This window comes from Neomonachus schauinslandi, chromosome 7 (assembly GCF_002201575.2).
Source record: "Neomonachus schauinslandi chromosome 7, ASM220157v2, whole genome shotgun sequence".
In the NCBI taxonomy this organism is placed as follows: Eukaryota; Metazoa; Chordata; class Mammalia; order Carnivora; family Phocidae; genus Neomonachus; species Neomonachus schauinslandi.
The window spans coordinates 135372443-135394122 of record NC_058409.1 but is presented as its reverse complement, the minus strand read 5'-3'; the positions used below and the strand labels follow the sequence as shown (position 1 = coordinate 135394122).

The 21680-nt window shown below is 34.7% G+C and overlaps 1 protein-coding gene across 2 annotated transcripts in view; it reads right to left on the bottom strand.

The window, feature by feature from the left end:
* The window catches only part of CDH18 (cadherin 18), a 306595-nt gene that overhangs the window by 197197 nt on the left and 87718 nt on the right, over positions 1–21680 (bottom strand). For both annotated transcript variants that reach the window (XM_021702504.1, XM_021702503.1), the window contains exon 3: positions 10921–11040. In XM_021702504.1, the coding sequence (XP_021558179.1) occupies positions 10921–11040 (120 nt within the window). The remainder of the gene's footprint in view (positions 1–10920; positions 11041–21680) is intronic.

Below are 21680 nucleotides of genomic sequence, written 5' to 3'. Positions count from 1 at the left end.
GCCCAACCTGGTTTTTCACCTACCTCCAATGGGTTCCCTGGCTCTACCCTTCCCCACACTGGCATGGACAAGGAGCTTTCCCCGGTTATAGTCCCTTTATGCTTGCTTGTTTCATTTTTCTGCATCCTGACGACTATGCAAATTATTTCAAGGTGAAGGAGGGTCAGTAACGTACCCTCCAGACTGAGAAGACACTTTAATACTGAAAAACCAACCAAACCACTCCATAACATTTATACAGAGTTTTATTCAGGGTAACTTACTGATGGGGCAATCAGGCAGATGGATGATCCAGAGCACTAGGCAGCTACTCTCAGCCCCTATTCTCTGTTCCTACCTGGACCTTAATCCCCAGCCCTTCTAGAGTGACAACATTGGTGATGAGGTCACAGGGTAGATACCTAAGGCTGCACCATCTGTGAGCCAGAGGATCTCTGCTAGTTATCTAAAATGGCACCATCTATGCACCAGAGGAGAAAACGAGATGGATGGCCAAAGACGAAGTCAGTGTTCTTAGCACTCCTACGATACTCAACAGTGAAAAGCTACAAACCTTTCCTCTAATACTAGGACAAAACAGCGTTGCTCACTCTCACCACTTTAATTCAACCTAGTATTAGAAGTCCTAACCAGGGCAATTAGGCAAGAAATGGAAATAAAATGCATTCAAATTGGAAAGAAAGAAGTAAAACTGTTACTATTTGCAGATAAAATGCTATTACTATATAGGAAACCCTAAAGACTCCACCCAAAACTGTTAGAATTAATAAAAGAATTCAGTAAAGTTGCAGGACAGAAAATCAATTTGCAAATATCTGTTGCATTTCTATAATGTAACAACAAACAATCAGAAATTACATAAGATAAATATGTTTTTACCAGGAAGAAATCGTATAAAACAGGTTACCATGAACCAACATTGATTCCTATCACTTCCTATCACTACTATTTTATGTTCAAAGAGATTACTTTTTTTCCCTTTCTAGGGAATAGTTGGTCAATATAGTTGCAAGAAGTTGACATTTGAGGAAAAAATGGATTCAATTGGTTTCCTTTTTTCATTTGCTTGTTTAACAGATTTAAGTTTAGCTTACATACCATTAAATTCACTTAAGTGGGGGCGCCTGGGTGGCTCAGTCGTTAAGTGTCTGCCTTCGGCTCAGGTCATGATCCCAGGGTCCTGGGATCGAGCCCCGCATCGGGCTCCCTGTTTGGCGGGAAGCCTGCTTCTCCCTCTCCCACTCCCCCTGCTTGTGTTCCCTCTCTAACTGTGTCTCTCTCTGTCAAATAAATAAATAGAATCTGAAATTCACTTAAGTGTCCCAAGTCAAGCCATTTCAATTATATGGATCTATCTAAGGCTGTAACAAATAGTGTAACTAACATAGAACACTAATCTATATATTTTTTTTCATTAGAACTATATTCATAGCAATTAAATTTGATAGATATTATTAATTCTGTTGATGTAAACAGGACATGATGATCTCCTCGTGATGAAGTAGGAGAGTTATCTGATATCTATAGTGTTGAATAGTGTATTTGCTACATCTTGATGACAGCTAAAATTATTTTTCAGATATACATTTTCAATGGCCTGTCAGAGAAAATTATCTTTGGTTTCATTCTCTGAGCTCCCTGAATATCAACAATTAATATACCTTTTGATATTCAAGTCAGTGTGAAAAATCTCCTTTTCTAGTTTAGTGTTGGCACTAGAACTGTAAAATGGCTACTCATATACAGAAAGCACTGTGCGTTTTCTCTGGATCCTGGACTTTGGATTGAGAGGAATGAAAGTAGTCTAGGAGAACCAGCTCTACACCTGTGTGGGCAGCTCATTGCGCTGGGAAGGTGGTTTACTGGTCTGCAAAGCACATTTCACAAAAGTCAGGTATCAGCACTGTCTCTGTTTGCACAAAAATTATTCAGACAGAGTAACTTCACTGCCAGAGGTTTGCTCACCAGTTTCTTCCATGCAACTTTCATCTCATGTGCTCGTTGTCACAAGATAGCTGCTGTACCTCCAATGATTATGCGTATGCTTAAATCCAGAAGATGGGAAGGCAAAATGAGGAAGCATTGGCACCTAAACAGACATATCAAAAACCTTCCAATGGTCTTTCTTTTATATTTCCCTGGTTAGAACGACGTCACAGTAGTTACAGGGAAGCTGGGAAATCTAGCTTTATAGCTGAGTATGTTGCTACAATGAGCAAAATTAGAGTTCTAATAGGACCAGCAAAATGAGAAATTGATATTAAGTGGACAACCACTAGTGTCTACTACAGTTCATTAACTGTTTATTTTTTAAGTGCTATATAAAATGGACTTCTTGTGTTAATCCCCATACACTCTGCTACATTTCACAAACTATTTAGAATTCTTCCCTGAAGAAAAGAAAGTGGAAAAAAAAGTGAGCTAATGTTTCTTTCAGTAATTTGGCAACATGACAGAGTTCTGAATTAATGCATGATTTCTTCTCTAAGAGAAGCAAATTCTTTAGAATTGGGGTTACTAATTAACTATTTTTAAAAGTCTATTATGCAGTTAATTATAGGAAATTATTTAAAAATGTATTTGTGCAATTATTGTTATATCAATTAGAGTAGGCTATGAATAAGAAAAAATGACAAAATATATTCTACTATGGACTTTTTTCCCTTCTGCAGATTTTGTGGACCATAAATTAAGCATTTTAACAGCTGAGCTATTAATAAATATAAAAAACTGATTCTGGGGAAAAAAAACTATTTTCAAGTAGATTTTCATTTGGAATTATGCAAAATTAATATTGAAACCCACAAAACTTTTAAAAAGAGATGCTCTACATCTTTTATGCACAGTGATCTTCCACAATTTTTTGTTCACTGTTGAAATAAAATTAAAGAAGTTAAATAGAAACGTAATTGTTGATGAATTTAATTACATCATGTACACGGGGCAAAGAATGTCGAAACCTTGTTTTCAGTTACATCCTAAGAAACTCACTGAGGCCTTCCACTGAGTGCATTTTTATAGCTGACTGCTTTTTGCTACAAAATGTTAAGGAAAGGTCATTTTTGAGAATCAGAGCTATTGTCGGTCAAGACCTGTGCATTAATAACAATTGTTTCACTGATAGCATGCCACTTTATCTCATCTAGACCCACTATTTTGAGTTGGGACAGTCAATTCTAAAGATAAAAGGCTAGTTATTTCAATGTCTAACTTACTTCCTTCTAAGTTGTCATTCAAAATTTTCTGCAAAGCTGTCATCATCAAGACAGTATGGTACTGACACAAAAACAGACACATAGATCAATGGAACAGAACAGAGAGCCCAGAAATGGACCCTCAACTCTACGGTCAACTAATCTTCAACAAAGCAGGAAAGAATGTCCAATGGAAAAAGGACAGTCTCTTCAACAAATGGTGTTGGGAAAATTGGACAGCCACATGCAGAAGAATGAAACTGGACCACTTCCTTACACCACATGCAAAAATAGACTAAAAATGGTTGAAAGACCTAAATGTGAGACAGCAGCCCATCAAAATCCTTGAGGTGAACACAGGCAGCAACCTCTTTGACCTCAGCCGCAGGAACTTCTTCCTAGAAACATCACCAAAGGCAAGGGAAGTAAGGGCAAAATGAACTATTCGGACTTCATCAAGATAAGAAGCTTTTGCACAGTAAAAGAAACACTCAACAAAACCAAAAGACAAACTGACAGAATGGGAGAAGATATTTGCAAATGACATATCAGATAAAGGGCTAGTATCCAAAATATATAAAGAACTTAACAAACTCAACACCCAAAGAACAAATGATCCAATCAAGAAATGGGCAGAAGACATGAATAAACATTTTTCAAAGAAGACATCCAAATGGCCAACAGACACATGAAAAAGTGTTCAACATTGCTCGGAATCAGGGAAATCCAAATCAAAACCTCAATGAGATACCACCTCACACCAGTCAGAATGGCTAAAATTAACAAGTCAGAAAAGACATGTTGGCGGGGATGCGGAGAAAGGGGAACCCTCCTACACTGTTGGTGGGAATGCAAGCTGGTGCAGCCACTCTGGAAAACAGTATGGAGGTTCCTCAAAAAGTTGAAAATAGAGCTACCCTACGACCCAGCAATTGCACTACTGGGTGTTTACCACAAAGATACAAATGTAGGGATCTGAAGGGGTATGTGCACCCCGATGTTTATAGCAGCAATGTCCACAATAGCAAAACTATGGAAAGAGCCAAGATGCCCATTGATAAATGAATGGATAAAGAAGATGTGGTATATACACACAATGGAATATTATGCAGCCATCAAAGGGAATGAAATCTTGCCATTTGCAATGACGTGGATGGAACTGGAGGGTATTATGCTGAGCGAAATAAGTCAATCAGAGAAAGACATGTATCACATGACCTCACTGATATGAGGAATTTTTAATCTCAGGAAACAAACTGAGGGTTGCTGGAGTGGTGGGGGGTGGGAGGGATGGGGTGGCTGGGTGATAGACATCGGGGAGGGTATGTGCTATGGTGAGCACTGTGAATTGTGTAAGACTGTTGAATCACAGACCTGTACCTCTGAAACAAATAATACATTATATGTTAAAAAAAAAAAAAAGATAGTAGGAAGGGAAAAATGAAGGGGGAGGAATCGGAGGGGGAGACGAACCATGAGAGACTATGGACTCTGAGAAACAAACTGAGGATTCTAGAGGGGGGTGGGTGGGGGAATGGGTTAGCCCGGTGATGGGTATTAAAGAGGGCATATACTGCATGGAGCACTGGGTGTTATATGCAAACAGTGAATCATGGAACACTACATCAAAAACTAATGATGTAATGTATGGTGATTAACATAATAAAAAATTTTTCTACAAGTATATTTGTCTTAATAAAAATATTTATAAAACTTTCTTTAAATGCCTGAAAAGAAGAAAAATCAATAAATAAATGCCTGAAAAGAAGTGTAATTTAGTTATATACAAGTTAATATGTGGAACTCACATTTTTGTAGAGTTATGTGGACTAAAAATTCTTTCAAACAAAATTATTTTTTTTTCCTATTTCAGGTAAGGTTATTTCAAACTCTTGTCATGGCACACTATGTAATTTTGGAAATTCTTCTTAATCTTAAAAGGAAAGAGAGTAAACAAGAGAAATTTACTAACTACCTATATCTTTCCAAGGACTGGGCTAAGAGCATTGCATTAATTTTCTCATTGGATTTAGCTCTTTTTCCAAACTTACAGACAAGTAAACAGAGACATAACATTTAAGTAACCTGATCAATTTACTATGATATTAAGTAACATCCTTGGATTTGCTCATGAAATATCCTTAAATCATTTTGGAATAAACCTTAGTATTTTGGAAAAATAATAAATATGAATTACTGTACTATACTATATTAATTAAACTATAACATAACTAAATACATTAATCTTTTCATTGGAAGGACAAGTAAACAATTTCTTTGTTTACAATAATGCCTTGTAAAAGTAAGTAATAATGGTTGTGACTTTAGAACCCACAGGCATTACTAGATACAGTATATTTTATTGGATGTCAAGTGTCCTGTTACTTGTGGAATTGCTGTGATTAGTGCAGAAGGGTTTGACAAAAGATTTGAAACTCAATGTCTACCCTTTTTTAGCAACATGCAGCAGAAACCACTTGAGAGCTAAAATGCCCCAGGAGTGTTGAAAAAAAAAAAAAAGAATATCTAGAATGCTCTTTGTATATAATTAAAAGGTGGCCTTATCTAGTCTTATTTTTTTATGTACCTGAAAATTAAATGTAGAATTTATCAACAGAAATGTTCTCAGGGCGCCTGGGTGGCTCAGTTGGTTAAGCGACTGCCTTCTGCTCAGGTCATGATCCTGGAGTCCTGGGATCGAGTCCCACATCGGGCTCCCTGCTCAGCAGGGAGTCTGCTTCTCCCCTGACCCTCCCCACTCTCATGCTCTCTCTATCTCATTCTCTCTCTCAAATAAATAAAATCTTTAAAAAATAAAAAAAAATAAAAAAAAGAAATGTTCTCAGCTGCTGTATTTTCTTTTGAATATTCATTATTTAATGAGTAAAAACATATAAAGTTTATATGAAAAATGACTCAAGTTAAATTATAAGCACATCTATATTAAATTAGATAACTCTTCCAATAGTCTTTATTAGGAGTAGCAAAAACTCACTATGAGTACTATTTATATAGATACAAAGATGCCATTATTGGCTATTGCTGATTTATATGTTTCATATTAACTACGGTCAAATTCACCACTGCTAATATTATAATCGATTGTAAATAAAGCTCATCTGGAATTTTGTAAACCAGCATATCCCTCTGTTTTCCCTGACATCAGGTTGATAATCCAGGTTTTCAGGTTTTCTGAACTTACCATCAGGAGGATTCAACAATTTATATGAAATAGGCACAGACATAACATATATGCAATAGCTAAGGTAACACAAAGTAATTAATAGATTATTGACTGAAAAAAAGCCGAGAGAATCATCAAAGGGCTATAAACTCCATGGCCATTAAGAGATTTGAATTCTTAATTCAAAACTGCACACCCACCTCTTGTGTAATCCCCCTACCCTGTTCTAAAGACCATCTAAAGATGGTGGATTTTTGGCTTTGTCTTTGAACTAAGTCAAGGGAAGTGGTTCATTTTTTTAAAAACACCTCAATCATTCAGCTTCTGCTGTCACCACCTGACAGAAATTTCATAGGTTCTAAAGAGGCATAGAAACCTTGAATATATTGATTTATTTTTAATGCATTGACACTCCGTTAACTGGATTAGGATCAGCCCAGATTTCTTAACTTTGGTTCTCTGACCATTTCCCCTGGCTTTCTCACTCATCAGCCTTCCTCAACATGCCTTGCTTAGGGTTAAATGTTTTCATGAGCATGAAAATGGTTACCTCACTTACTAAATTTGAAAGTGTTCTGTTGCTGAATTAAAATCATATCTTCAAATAGAATTATACTCATTAAGCTTACATTAACATATTTTCTACATGAATCTGAACAGAAATATTATATCTTTTATCTCATTGTCTTCTCCTTTAGTTTATTCTTTCATAATTTTCTGCATCTTTAACATCATAATGTTAAAATATCACTTTTTAATGGGCGCTCTTCTTTTGTTGTTATACATTAAGCAAACATTATGACATAGTTAACTCAACCAAACTTATTTAAAACAATAGATGATTCACAAGACTTATTTTCATCATACTAATTAACAAATTTTCAGTGTAAAACAATACAGACATTATTAGATCAGTTATGAATAGTATAGCAAATCAAGAGCAACATAATTCATTTCTTTGGATACAGCAATTCATGGATGTTTTGTAAAATAGGCAGCAAGGTCTTATGGGCAACTCATCTTTGGACAACTATGGCGAGTACCAACTGTATCTTTTAACACAATAAAAACAAGGCAACCCAAAGTCCTGATTTTAACCATGAGCACTCACAACTCTATTTGGTCACAAAAATTCCTTCAATATAATTCATCTTCATTGAAACTAACTGGAGACATATCGAAATAGAGTCATGCCAAACCAGAGCATAGAAGAAAAATGATACTATGAAAATGTTACTATTCTAAGTAACCATTATCCCAACACTTCTTATATAACATCTTATCCATAGCAACTGATCCTTTAGTTTCCAGTATATTTGTATTTTATTCCAGTCATTTTAAGCACAATTTCCACTAAACTCATTAGTTCCGAGGATGTTTAATTGCACAATAATATATCTTTTAAGCATAATTTACCAAAAATGTCTTACTAAAGAGAATAATGAACATTTTGTTTTGTAGCGCTTTCTACAAACAGCTATCTAAGAGACTGGCATATTTAAAGAATCTTTACATTAGGACATATATCCATAGATTCTTATGATGCTTCAGTCAATATAATATTGAAATTAAGACATATCAACAAAGAGGTATACTTGCATTTAATAAATCATCTTGCTTAAAGGAGCAAAGGACTGTAATGGCAATATCATAGAGCAGTATTTGAATAGCAGCTTATTTATGTTTCAGATGATTTTTATTTATTTAATGAAGTACTTAATTAACCTATGATAAACATGTATAACCAAATGAAATTTTTATTTGAATATTGTTTTTGATATACTTTCTTTACTAAAGCACAAACTATCACAGTGTCCAACGCTAGTCAAATCTTGTCCTCAGTAGTGTGCTTATCCATCCAAAGTACCCATGCGCACAAATGCAAATTCATGCATGTCTTCAAACACATGCAAACATTCTCAGACCCTCAGACACACAGATACATACAGAATTGGTATTTCATTTTTAACAAATTCAGAGTGGATGAAAATTTTTAAAAATCTGTATATGATGTCTATATATTAGCAATATTCTATTAAGTAAATATAATACTTACTTATAAATATTTGGTTATGCGTAGGAGTAAATGGACTGAAGTCATGTGTGTTCTGCACATTTGTGGGTGGGTATGTGTGTTAACTGAAACACGGTATCCTCATTTCTTTCCCATTTTATTTAATTAATTAATTTATTTATTTTGAGAGAGAGAGAGAATGTGAAAGCAGGGGGAGAAGGGACCAAGGGAGAGGGAGAGAATCTTAAGCAGGCTCCATTCTCAGTGTTGGAGCCCAAAGCGGGGCTTGATCTCATGACCCTGAAATCATGACCTGAGCCAAAATCAAGAGTCAAACACTTAACCGACGGAGCCACCCAGGAGATGCATATTTAAAATGAGAAATATGGGGGCACCTGGGTGGCTCAGTCGGTTAAGCATCTGTCTTTGGCTCAGGCCATGATCCCAGGGTTCTGGGATTGAGCCCCCCGTTGGACTCCCTGATCAATGGGGAGTCTGCTTCTCCCTCTACCCGCTGCTCGTGCTTTCTCTCTCTCTCTCTCTCAAATAAATAAATAAAATCTTTAAAAAAATAAATAAAATGAGAAATATATGTATTTCATATATAAAACTATCACATTTGTTGGGAAAATAGAACAAAATGAGCAACACCAATATTAAATAGTCATTTCCATTTGTCCTAAGATTTTTTATGGTCACATGGCAATATTATTACAATATAAAAATGTATCAAACATATGGTACACCTTAAATTTATGCAGTGTAATATGTCATCTATATTTCAATAAAAAACTTTTTTTTCAATTAATTCTAAACTCTCCTACCAGAATAACAATAAATACAATATATGTATATTTTTATCCCAGAGCTTTGACTACTATATTAATTAACATTTTTATTTCTGAATATTTAATACTATCTTGGTACTAAAAGGACTTGCCTATCTGATACTCATTATATATACTTTATCTTATAATTATAATGCATATATGTATGTACATATTCTTCAATTACCTATCTATACATATTCATCATTTTCTTCATAAATTATGATAGTTAGAAGTTAAGCAGTATGCTTGAGCTCTATTCTTGTCCAGTGTACTTACGTGTTGGAACACACCAGGGAAAGAAAGAAGATAAGTACGCTGGCGGATTCCTTTTGAAAACATGATAATGACAATATTCCTAGCATTCAAATGATATTAACTACTGAGAGTATGGTGGCATCTTTTCAGTTGGATGTACCTTGTCTAAGATAATGGTAAACAAACCTGGAATCTATGAACTTATGAGGCAGGGTTCCTTGAAAAATATTTTGTATGCTATGTAATTATGGGAGTATAAGGGGATATTTACAAAAAAATGGCTTTCTTCTGTGTTATGTGCCTGTGCCCATTACTTGATAATCCCACATGTTAATCCGATTCAGAATGAATCTAATGTAACTAGAAAGGACCTAGGAACCTCTGGAATATCCTGGATCTCTCTCTTCATCTGTGTCTCATGATTATGTATATCTTTGAAATTATTAGTAAAACTTGAAACTCATTCTTACTGAACATTTAGCTACTTTCAAAATGGTTTATGTTCAGTCAACTTTTTATTAACAAATTATTTGCCAATGGGACCATGAGCTCTCTGTGGTTTTTAGATTATGCTGCTGAATATAATCCTAGAATGCCTTACTGAGTATCTTCCATTCCCTCTTTGACATCACATAATATGACATGATTGTTTTGGACAGAAAAAAAAGAGAGGAAAGAGAGAATTCCCATTTTTTCAAAAAAAAAGTTCATATGTTTTTGTCTTTACTCTCAGTTAACTTATCTTACATAACACAATATTTAAAGACTGAAGAATTTTCTCATTAGCAAAAAACCTCAGTTCAAGACATAACAGGGACGCCTGGGTGGCTCAATTTGTTAAGCTACTACCTTCGGCTCAGGTCATGATCCTGGAGTCCTAGGATCAAGTCCTGCATAGGGGCTCCCTGCTCGGCAGGGAGTCTGCTTCTCCCTCTGACCCTCCTCCTTCTCATGTGCTCTCTCTCTCTCTCATTCTCTCCCAAATAAATAAATAAAATCTTAAAAAAAAAGACATAACAATTCCCCCAATGTAACATATAAAAACTTATGTAACAATCAAATTCAAATAAAGTATGGAAACTCTCAATAAATTATTTAACATCTTTGGCAAAGAATTAAACCTAATATGTAAACCTAACAAATGATACACTTGAAAATCTCATTGGATGTAACACTCTATATTTGTTTTAAGCAGAAAGTAATTGATACAGGGATATGCAAAGATAAGAAATTTTTACTGGTATAAGTGATGGATAATCAAAATATTAAGGAAAACAGTGAATTTATCTTCAATTATTCAATTACATCATGTTAGAAAAAGCAAGGACATTTTAAAATGTGCTAAAACAACAATGTCTGATGTAGGAGAAGACACAGAAATAAAAACATTGCTTTCTTCTATTCTAGCGCACATGCACACAAATTATACAAAAATGCACTAACCTGTTTTAGGATCTACGGAGAAGTAGGGTTGTCCCTGGAGAATACTGTAAACCACGCGGGCACTGTTTCCATAGGTAGGGTCATCTGCATCAGTAGCTGTCACCTGTAGAACAGAGGTACCTGTGCATTCAGGAAAACAAATTTTAGTGTGCGGTAACATTTAGCATGTGACTTGTACACAGAAACAGGTTACTCTGACATACCTATGGAACACTTTGGTGGATGTATCTTATGAAATATAATTCTTGGATTTATCTGTCAAACATAGCCCTTGTTTTTTTCCCCTGCCAACAACTGTACCAGATGAGAGACCAAAGAAAATATTTGATTTCCAATATTTTAATACACTTTTTTATGTGCCAATAACATTGTGAAAGGCCTCTTTGACACATAATCAGGGTTAGATTGGATTGATGATCAAGAAAAAAGAGTCAAACTGGTGTTCAACTGTGAGGTAAAGTTAAAGGCAGGGTGAGAACATGCATTGCATGTTACATACCTATTCAGAAAATGGGAGATTGGATGGTTTGTGATTAGGGGAATGCGGGTGAGTTGACATTAAATTATCAGTGGCATCAAAATAGTACATTCAAACCATTTTCCATCATTTATGCCATCTTTATTTCTTACATGGAATATTAATGAGTCACCTAACTGTTCTCCAAGGCTCAGTTTTCATTCCTTTAGGTTCTTCTATATAGCACCAACGTAATTATCTTTATACAATGGGTATCAGAATATGCCTATTACACTGGATTTTTGAAAATTAAAGTGTACTTTAAAGGAATTTATAAACATTAAAATACTGTATTTTGAGGTAAAATTAGGGGTTGTATTCTTCTGATTTCTTTCATGTTTATATCTTTCAAATACGATTTGCATAATTAGGTATATTTATACCATATTTCAGTTTTTCCCAAATGAAAACTGATCTAGGTGTAACAAGACAACCATCTATTAAGGACTATATAACTCCACTGTAAATTTAGTGGGTTAAGAGTTCTCATTTATTCATGAAATGTACTTGATGAATCATCTAATAGGGCATACTTGATATTTTATTCTGCCTAACTAGAAAAATTCCACCTACTAATTCAGGTTGTGTAGCAAACGAAAATATTTCCACAATCAAGTAAGTCTGTATGAAATTCTGCATTCATTTTGGTACTTGACTATGAAAGCACTGACAATTTTCAGTCTTTAGTTTTAATAAGTACTTCAATTATTTAGGTATGGCACACTTATTACGGGTCTAATATCTGTTTAACTACAAAGATTTTACTTCCATGTTGAAATGCAGATGCAACTTGAAGCAGTTTGTTCTTTGTCTTCAAGGCATCCTAGAAAACTTAATAGAATTAGTATGGCTGACTATCCTTATTAGCAGATTATAAATGCACATGGACTTTCAATAATATGTTAAGATTCTGGTCTCTAAATAGTATTTTTACATTGAGATTATAAGCAGAAATATGATTAGCAATTATGCATACTCAGAAGGGGAGGACTGTGTGATGTCTAAAAGAAATCTCTAATAATGAATAATAAAACACAGTGGGGACACTAAATGCTGGCAAGAATACTGAGAAACTAGGTCACTTATACACTGCAGGTGGAAATGTACATTTAGCAGATTCCTATAAAATCAAACACACATTTAGCTTACAACTCAGCAAATTGTAGTCTTGGGCATTAATGCAAAAGTAATGCAAACATATGTCTGCATAAAACCATGGTTGCAAAAGTTCATAGATATTCACAGCAGCATTATTTGTAGTAGCCCCAAACTAGAAATGACTCAGATGTACTTTACTGGGAAAATGGTTAAACAGACTGTGGTAGTTGATAGTATGGAATACTACTCAGCAATAAAAATAACAGCCTGTTGATACATGCAGCAATTTGTATGAATCTTCAGGGAATTATACCCAGTGGGAAAAAAAACAGTCCCAAAAGGTGATATATTGTATGATTCTATTTATTTAACCTTCTTGAAATGATGACATTTTAGAAATTGATAACAGATTTGTGGTTGCCAGGTTGAAGGAAAGGTGGTAGAGTTAGGGGAGGCTGGTTATAAAAGAGCAACATGAAGTCCTCATGATGTTAGAACTGTTCAGTATTTTGATTATGGTATGGGATACATGAACATACATTTGTGATAAATCACATAGAACTGAACACACACACACGTAAAACTAGGGAAATCTAAATAAGATTGGTAGATTAAATAATTTTGATCCTGGCTAAGATATTTTTTATAGTTTTGGCAAGAGGATAATTATGTAAGATGTTACCATGGAAAAAATGGGGTAAGGATACAAAGAATCCCTCCATATCATTTCTCATGACTGCATGTGAATCTGTGATCTCAAAATTAAAAGTTTATATAAAAAACAAAAATGTTTTCTTGCCTCACTGATATTCCATTCTGAGAGAGCCTTATTTAGGCTTGTGTGTGTACCATGATTTTTCTCATTATATAATGCACTAAACTTCCTGGCTTGATTAAACTTTGCAGAGTTAGTTAAATTACACTCCTAGGTATAATTATTGTTATGTTTATAAAACAAAGTTCCAAGGACTTTTTCTGTGATGTCAAAACACTTGTTCCGTGCCTCACATTCATCTCTCCAACCTGTTCAGAGAATATCAGTAGATAGACTTCTACAAATAAAAGTTGGTTTAGGAGGCATTTTTGTTGATTGCATGTTGAAAAAAAAAATAAATCTGTAGCAGGTGCCCAGACAAAGCTCTAAAAGTGTAAGAAGTCCATATTGTGGCTAAATAACAATAGGGACCTATACCAATAAAAGGTTAGGTTTTGTACTTGATTCTAATACAGTTACTACTTTTATTTTATTATTTTTTTTAAAGATTTATTTATTTTGACAGAGAGAGACACAGCGAGAGAGGGAACACAAGCAGGGGGAGTGGGAGAGGGAGAAGCAGGCTTCCCGCAGAGCAGGGAGCCCGATGCAGGGCTCGATCCCAGAACCCTGAGATCATGACCTGAGCCGAAGGCAGACGCTTAACGACTGAGCCACCCAGGCGCCCCTAGTTAGTACTTTTAAATGAAAATCTATGTGTTCTTTACATTCAAAATTTAAATTATAAGCAGTCCTTTATAATACTTTATAAATTGTTATAAAATTATATCAGTCAAATATTTGATCTGATTGGAAAAATGCTGATCGTACTGGGCTTATACAAGGATTACTGAGATTCAGGAAAGAGAGAACAGTATAGATATAAAGCATTAAAATAATGGTCATCTTTTGGGTGCCTGGGTGGCTCAGTCGGTTAAGCAACTGCCTTCGGCTCAGGTCATGATCCTGGAGTCCCTGGATCGAGTCCTGCATCGGGCTCCCTGCTCGGCAGGGAGTCTGCTTCTCCCTCTGACCCTCCCCCATCTCATGCTCTCTCTCTCTCATTCTCGCTGTCTCAAATAAATAAAATAAAATAAAATAAAATATTGGTCATCTTTTAAGAAGCCACACTTATAAAATCCTCAGATTTTAAAATTTTCTCTGGCTTTGTGATAGTTATTTAGGTTTAAATTATTTTTAACGTCTTAAAAATAGTCCCAAACCAACCATTCCATAGAGAAATCTGAGAAAGACAAATAGTGCAAGATCACACCTCCCTTGTGGTAATAGGCTGGATCACCACATGACAAAAAACCAAAAAATAAAAAATAAAAAATTGTTCTGCTTGGCTTAAAGTGTCTATAAAAGTCCAGCCTTGTTAAGTGAAAGCTGAAAGGCATGAATGGAGTGACAAGTGAAATGAAGAACAACGAGAAAAAGAAAAAAAAGAAAAGAAAAAGTAGCCTCTTGGTGCTAAGTGAAGGTTTAAAGTAGCACAGAGAAGTGAGCAGAAAAGGGATCCAGGAGAGAAAAAGGAAATATATTAACTCTCTACCCTGGTCAAAATGTACTGTCACTAACAGTTACACATCTCTCTATAGTAGGTCTCACAGTATTTGGCTATTCTATTTGTGTGAAGTAAGGTAGAGCAAATGATCTCTATCGTTCTACTTTGGTGGCATCTGAAGGGATCAGGCCACAGCTTTGCGTACACAGATGGCTGGTTGAAGGGAGCATGAGCAAAAGTACAGCACAGCCCAACCGAAAGTCAGCCTGGCCCCTGAACACAGTAAGGGTAAAAATAAAGAGCAGGGACCGCAAATAAGTCGCCTGGCCAACTGTTTCAGGATTTCTTACCAAGGAGAATTGGTAAGGGGGTTTCAGGCCAAAAGAAAAAATTACACATATCTTACGTTCTTATTGACTTGAAGCCTCGATGGCAACATTTTAAGAACCATTGGTGCTTTTAGAAGTTATTTTACATTAGGAAAAAAAAAAGTTTTTTTTTTCATTAAAAATAGATAATAAAAAAATAGAACTCTTCAGGGTGCGTTAGGGGTTGAATTGTTTCCCCTCAAAGTTCATGCGTTGAAGATCTAGACTCCAGTACATCAAGGCGATCTTATTTGGAAATAGGATCATTGTAGATGTAATTAATTAAGATAAGGCCAAACTGGAGTAGGGTGGGCCCCTACTCTAACATGCCTGGTATCCTTATAAAAATAGGAAATTTGGAAACACACACATACACACACACAGAATACTTTATGTGAAGATGAAGACAGAGATCAGAGAATTTCCTCTACAAACCAGGGAAAGTCAAAAATTGCCAACAAACTACTAGAAGCTAAAGGAGAGGCTTGGGACAAACCCTTTTCCAGTACTTGAGGAGGGAACATGACCCTGCTGACACTTTTGACCTCAGACTTCTAGCTTTTGGAACAAGGAGACAGGTATTTTTGTTGTTTAAGCTACTCAGCTTGTGGTACATTGGTACAAGAGACTTAGCAAGCTAATAAAATGTGTCACGGTTGCAATGGAAAGAAATTACATTTATTCTCAGAATTTACAGGTGTTCTTTCACTGAATCTGGACAAGAGTCTAAAGTTATACTTCACAATAAAATGATGGATAATTCCCTTTGCTACATCATAAATGAGATAAAATAAAAAGTTCATCTCACAGGTTGATAAAATTAAATTAGGTAGAAATTAATGGTATCTGATATTTTTAAACATTAGGCACTACTAGTGATAAAACTGTTGGCATTTTTAAGTAAATTAATGAGATATATTATTTATGCTAATGAAGGATTTCTATTCCTGGTTAAATGTTTAAGAGAAAAAATCAGTATTTATCTATTCTGAAAAGGGTATCCCACATTAGACAATTCTGTTCCTTTATTCATGCTATGTGCCCTAATTATATACATAGTAGAAAAGAGAAAATTCTTAGTCTTTATAATGCTAGATTTTCAAATAGAAATATATGAAGTAATGCCAAGAAGTCCATTATTCTACTAGAATATTCAAATAATCTAATTTTTTCTAGAAATTATTATATACATTTGGTCAATAGATATTAAACCAGTAGTAGCCCCTTCTCTATATAACTTCTATTTTTTTTTTAAGATTTTATTTATTTATCTGACAGAGAGAGAGAGAGGCAGAAGAGAGGGAACACAAGCAGGGGGAGTGGGAGAGGGAGAAGCAGGCTTCCAGCGGAGCAGGGAGCCCGATGAGGGGCTCGATCCCAGGATCCTGGAATCGTGACCTGAGCTGAAGGCAGATGCCCAACGACTGAGCCACCCAGGCACCCTATAACTAGCTTCTAATCAAAGAAAACTTTAAAAGTGCTTTATAAGCTTTCTTAATTTTTACAACAATTTCTCATGAAAAACAACCACAGAAACATTGCCTTCTAAAGTTTCATTGGCTATTTAATGCACAATATTTTCATGTTAAATATATCTTGTGGCACACACTCAGCTGTTCCCATGTTTGGGATTAATACCTTTCAGCTGATGCTTTATACAAATCTGAAAAAAAAAAGATTAAAGTACATAAAAAAAACTTTCAAGATATCTTTTCTACAATAAAAGTTAAGCCTTGTTTCTTCTGGGAATTGCCCTGTGTCACTCTTTTCATTTGGTTTATTTTTGTACTATGCTTTATAAATAGCATGCATTTTGGAAAGTTACATATCAATGGAGCAGAAAAAATGGACTTTCTTAAAAGTCTCTAAAGACCAATTTGAAATATTAATAAGGCATTTTAATACAAGCAAATATTCTCTGACACTGCAAATCGTTATGCATGACTTGTCAGGGTTCACAGCTCTGTGAAAATCTCAAGTGAATCATGTTGAGCAAGAACTTTTGAGTAAAAATCAGCTGAAGATATATGAAGGCAGAGAGTATTTCTCTGAAGGAATCTCATAGGGCTTAATTCTCAGAAGAATTTTCCAGGGATTGGGAAAAAGCAATAGTTACCAAGATACAACTTAAATTTCATTCTACACAGGAGAACTGTAATTTCACCAACAGAGCAACAACACAGGATTCCAGTCATTGTGTAATTTGATAAAGCTTTGAGTATTCACCCAGGAGTCATTGGATTTTTAAAAAATTCCTTCTGCAAGAGCACTTCTGAAACATTTGGTACCAAAACAAAAATCACTGTTGTAACCATGTATTTTAAATCATGGCTATCATTAAGTTCTGTGTATTTTCAATTAGATCCTTTTTATGGAACTGCTTAGTGTAAAATTTCACATTATTCAAGTAAATTTTATATTACAGTCCTAAATAGAAAAAATAACAATAAGGAAGTAACATGCATTTAGCACCAGTGAGGTGAAAAACACTCCACTATATGCCATTCAATTTAATAATGACATTAATCTATTGAGAAAATTACATTTAATCCTATTTTATAGATGGGGGTACTGAGGTTCAAAAGGTTGTGTAGTTGACAATTGGAAAAGGCAGAATTCAAGCCTGGTCTTATCTGTTTTGATATGTGACATTCTTTCCTCTATAATCTATTTCTCCAACCAGTCAGGATGGAGTTTAAGAGTTCCATCCATATCTTCCACCATTTGGTGTGCATGTGTGTTTCCTTGATGGTATGTAATGGCCATCCAAGTGCATCTATTTGGGGAGACGTAGTGTTATATTTCAATGCTCTACCTGGTCAAAAGCCAAGTCATTATATACATTTTGTAAAATAAAGGTGTGTGGTAGAATAGTTAGGGGAAGCATTCTCCAGGTACTGACAACACTGTTGTGCTCTTCTGCAGCCTGCCTTACCAACTAAATAAAAGCAGATGCTAGAAGAAAATTGCAATACAGAAAAGAAAGATGTGTCTACCTCTGTTGCTGTCTACCTCCCCTCCCTCCCTCCCTCTTTCAGCTTAGGGTGGTCTCTCTAGCAGTGTCTGCTTTTCTGCAATGGTCCCAGCTCCCTCTGAGCTGCCTTCTTCCATGGGTCCATGCAATAAAGCCCAGCTCCGGAGGTCAGGTAACACTACTCTTCCAGCCCTAGGGATAGTAAACTCCTGCCCTACTTGCCTCATGGTCCACGACTTGGTTTTTCACTTCTCCTTTCATTTTTGTAGCTCATTCCATATTTGTAACTCCTGCTCTTGATCTAACTGGCAGTGGATTTTATTTTCTTGCTTAAACTCTGTGATACAGAAGGTATTAACAGGTTTCTCCCTGACTATCCTTCATTGCTTTTCTGAGTAATGACTATACTTTACCAAATAAAAGGTTAGTTTCTGTACTTGATTCTAATATAGTTAGTGCTTTTAAATGAAAATCTATGTGTTCTTTACATTCAAATTTTAAATTAGTCAATATATTGGAATCTGAAAGACATCATTTGGAGAGTTATTCATTGTATGCAAAATAAAATTATGAAATTTTAAGAGAAAGTGTTCTTTGAAGTGGAGAAAATATTCATATATGTATGAAAATTTCATATATATATATATATATATATACACAGACACATAATTGAAGACTTCAATACTTCTCAAAGTATTCACCAGTTATTTCTTTACCATGTGTGGTGATTAAGTACATGTACTGTTGCTGATTTAATATTAGTTTCTTATCAAAAATTAGAAATTGTATCTATAAATAGCTTTAATTTTCATTGTTTAGAAAAGATTCTATTTGAAAAATAAAGAAAATTACCAAATTCAGCATTGTTCTGAATAATGGAATATTATTTCAGCTGAATTTTCATTCAATAATAACAACAAAGCAGAAACAAAACCAAAAAAACAAACAAACAAACAAAAAAAGGCAACACAAAATGAAATACAAAGATAAAAATATTTTGTCCTTGTTTGCTCACAAAGTTGTCAATAAAAGTTTGGAAGAGTTTACTAGAAGATTATAGCATATATTCATAATATATACTGTATATTTTGTATACATATTTATATGTCATCATATTTATATATACACACACAGACAATTGACATTCAACCACTAACTTCAATCATTGAGTAAAAAACTTCATTTTATTTATTTATTTTAACCAATTAGCTGGGAAAATGGATTTCTAAAATAGCATAGTAGCACAGTCTATATATTTTTAAGGTAGTCAAAAACAAAATAAATTACAACTAAACCATATATACATATAATTAGAAGCCTTTTTACTTTTTGGTTCCTATGCCCACTCTCACCAGATTCACTGTTTGAGTGTACCAACTTTTTGCCTACTGCTTGTTCTTTCATTAGAATTTAAAATTTTGATTGTATCACAATTGAAAAATATTCATTGATATACCATAATTGAAAATGAAGAATTCACTGCATCAAAGTTATCGCTCAATACCTCTCCCATCACACAATTTAATTATATTATTAATTTAATTTTATTTTATTTTAAAGATTTTTATTTATTTGAAAGAGAGAGAGAAAGCATGAGAGAGGGGAGTGTCAGAGGGAGAAGCAGACTCCCCATTGAGCAGGGAGCCCGAAGCTGGACTCTTATCTTAGGACTCCAGGATCATGACCTGAGCTGAAGGTAGTCACTTAACCAACTGAGCCACCCAGGCACCCCCATTATTACGTTAGTTACTTTTATCACTATGGATAAAATGGTTAATTCAATTCCTGTATTTTGCTTCAATAATTTTAGGCAGGAAACATTCTCTTAATGATTTCAAAGGAAATATATATAATTTACTGCCTTTTCACTCTTAATTTTTGTCAGCTACATGTTTTAAGTCATTGTAGTATACATTATATTATGTTCTTCCTCTACAAAAAATGACTTTTGTGATTTTTTTCTAGGCTTTTACTTAGGAGGCTGGATATAAATGGACAATGTCTAGGCCATATATAAAAATAGAACTCTGACTCATAATCTGTAGCAAACAGCCCAAGATATCAACCTGCTATCTACAATAAACAGCCCAGGAGCCAGGCTACATATTTTCCATAAATCATATGTGTAGGAGGTTAAATGATTTTCCTTAACAACAATCCAGGAAGTCAAACAATAACATTCAGCCCCAAACGACCACGGCTTGATCAATAACTTACAGCTTCTCTACATTTTTCCCCATTTCCAACTTAAAAGCAATCAGATAAGGCAAGACTCGCATTTGTAACCAGTCACACAGGATGCTCTAAGTAGCTCACCTACAGCTTCTCTATGACATCAGCTTCCAATCATGGCATACTCAAAACTTTCTATTTTGTCCACTATAATCCTCCCCCAATCTTCTCCCTGCTTTTGAGTCTCTGCCAAAATGCAAGTGATTGGGCGCCTGGGTGGCTCAGTTGGTTAAGCGACTGCCTTCGGCTCAGGTCATGATGCTGGAGTCCTGGGATCGAGTCCCACATCGGGCTCCCTGTTCGGTGGGGAGTCTGCTTCTCCCTCTGACCCTCTTCCCTCTCCTGCTCTCTGTCTCTCATTCTCTCTCTCTCAAATAAATAAATAAAATCCTTTAAAAAAATGCAAGTGATTGTAGTTAACTCTCTTGTTAGGGCAAACTTTGAATAAATAGCCTTTGCTCTTTATCATTTGGTTCATCTTTATTTCCACAAATTATTTTTAAAAAGCAAGAATAAGTACTATTTTATTATACAAAAAAAATATTCTTTGCAAAACCAGTTAATGTGACCTGAATAATTTGAAAAGATGCAAAAACCTTTATTTCTAAGCTTTGTCACAAAAATGAGAATGTTACAAGTATCAAGATCAAATGATTTTTCAAAATTCTTAGTGCATATAGAATATTTTCTACTCTTTTTCTAAATCCAATATATTCTTTTTTCTAGAAATACTGTATGGTTTAAAGTTCATAATATATATTTCTAGTGTATTCATGCTTAGGCACTAGACGTGGTTGTTGATTTTTCCTAGTTTTTCCATGTCTGAAATTTTCTGAGTCCTTTCATATCTGAAAAAAATTACTTTCACTAATATTTGATTGATAATCTTCCTGCTGGAATTAAATTAGAATTTTTTATACAGTTTGACATTGTCTTTTCATTTCTATCTTTGCTCATGAAAACTGTAATATAGAGAAATACTTGTCCTTAAAAACTTCTCTTTTTTATATTACATTTTAAAATTTCTTCATTATCCATGGAAATTTGATATGTGGGTTTTCAAATTAGTAAATCAGTTTTCCTGCTTGGTACTTTTTTATATTTCTTCAAGTTGAAAACTCAGGTTTTCTTTTGTTCAATATCTTTATTTTTTTTCTCACAACAAAAGTAAAATATTTCCAGGTGATCACCCATGTCTACCACTGAACCGTGTTTTTCTTTTTTTTTAATTTTTGTAAAAAATTATTTATTTTTGTGAGAGAGAGAGTAAGAGAGAGAGCACGCATGAGTGGAGGGGAGGGGCAGAGGGA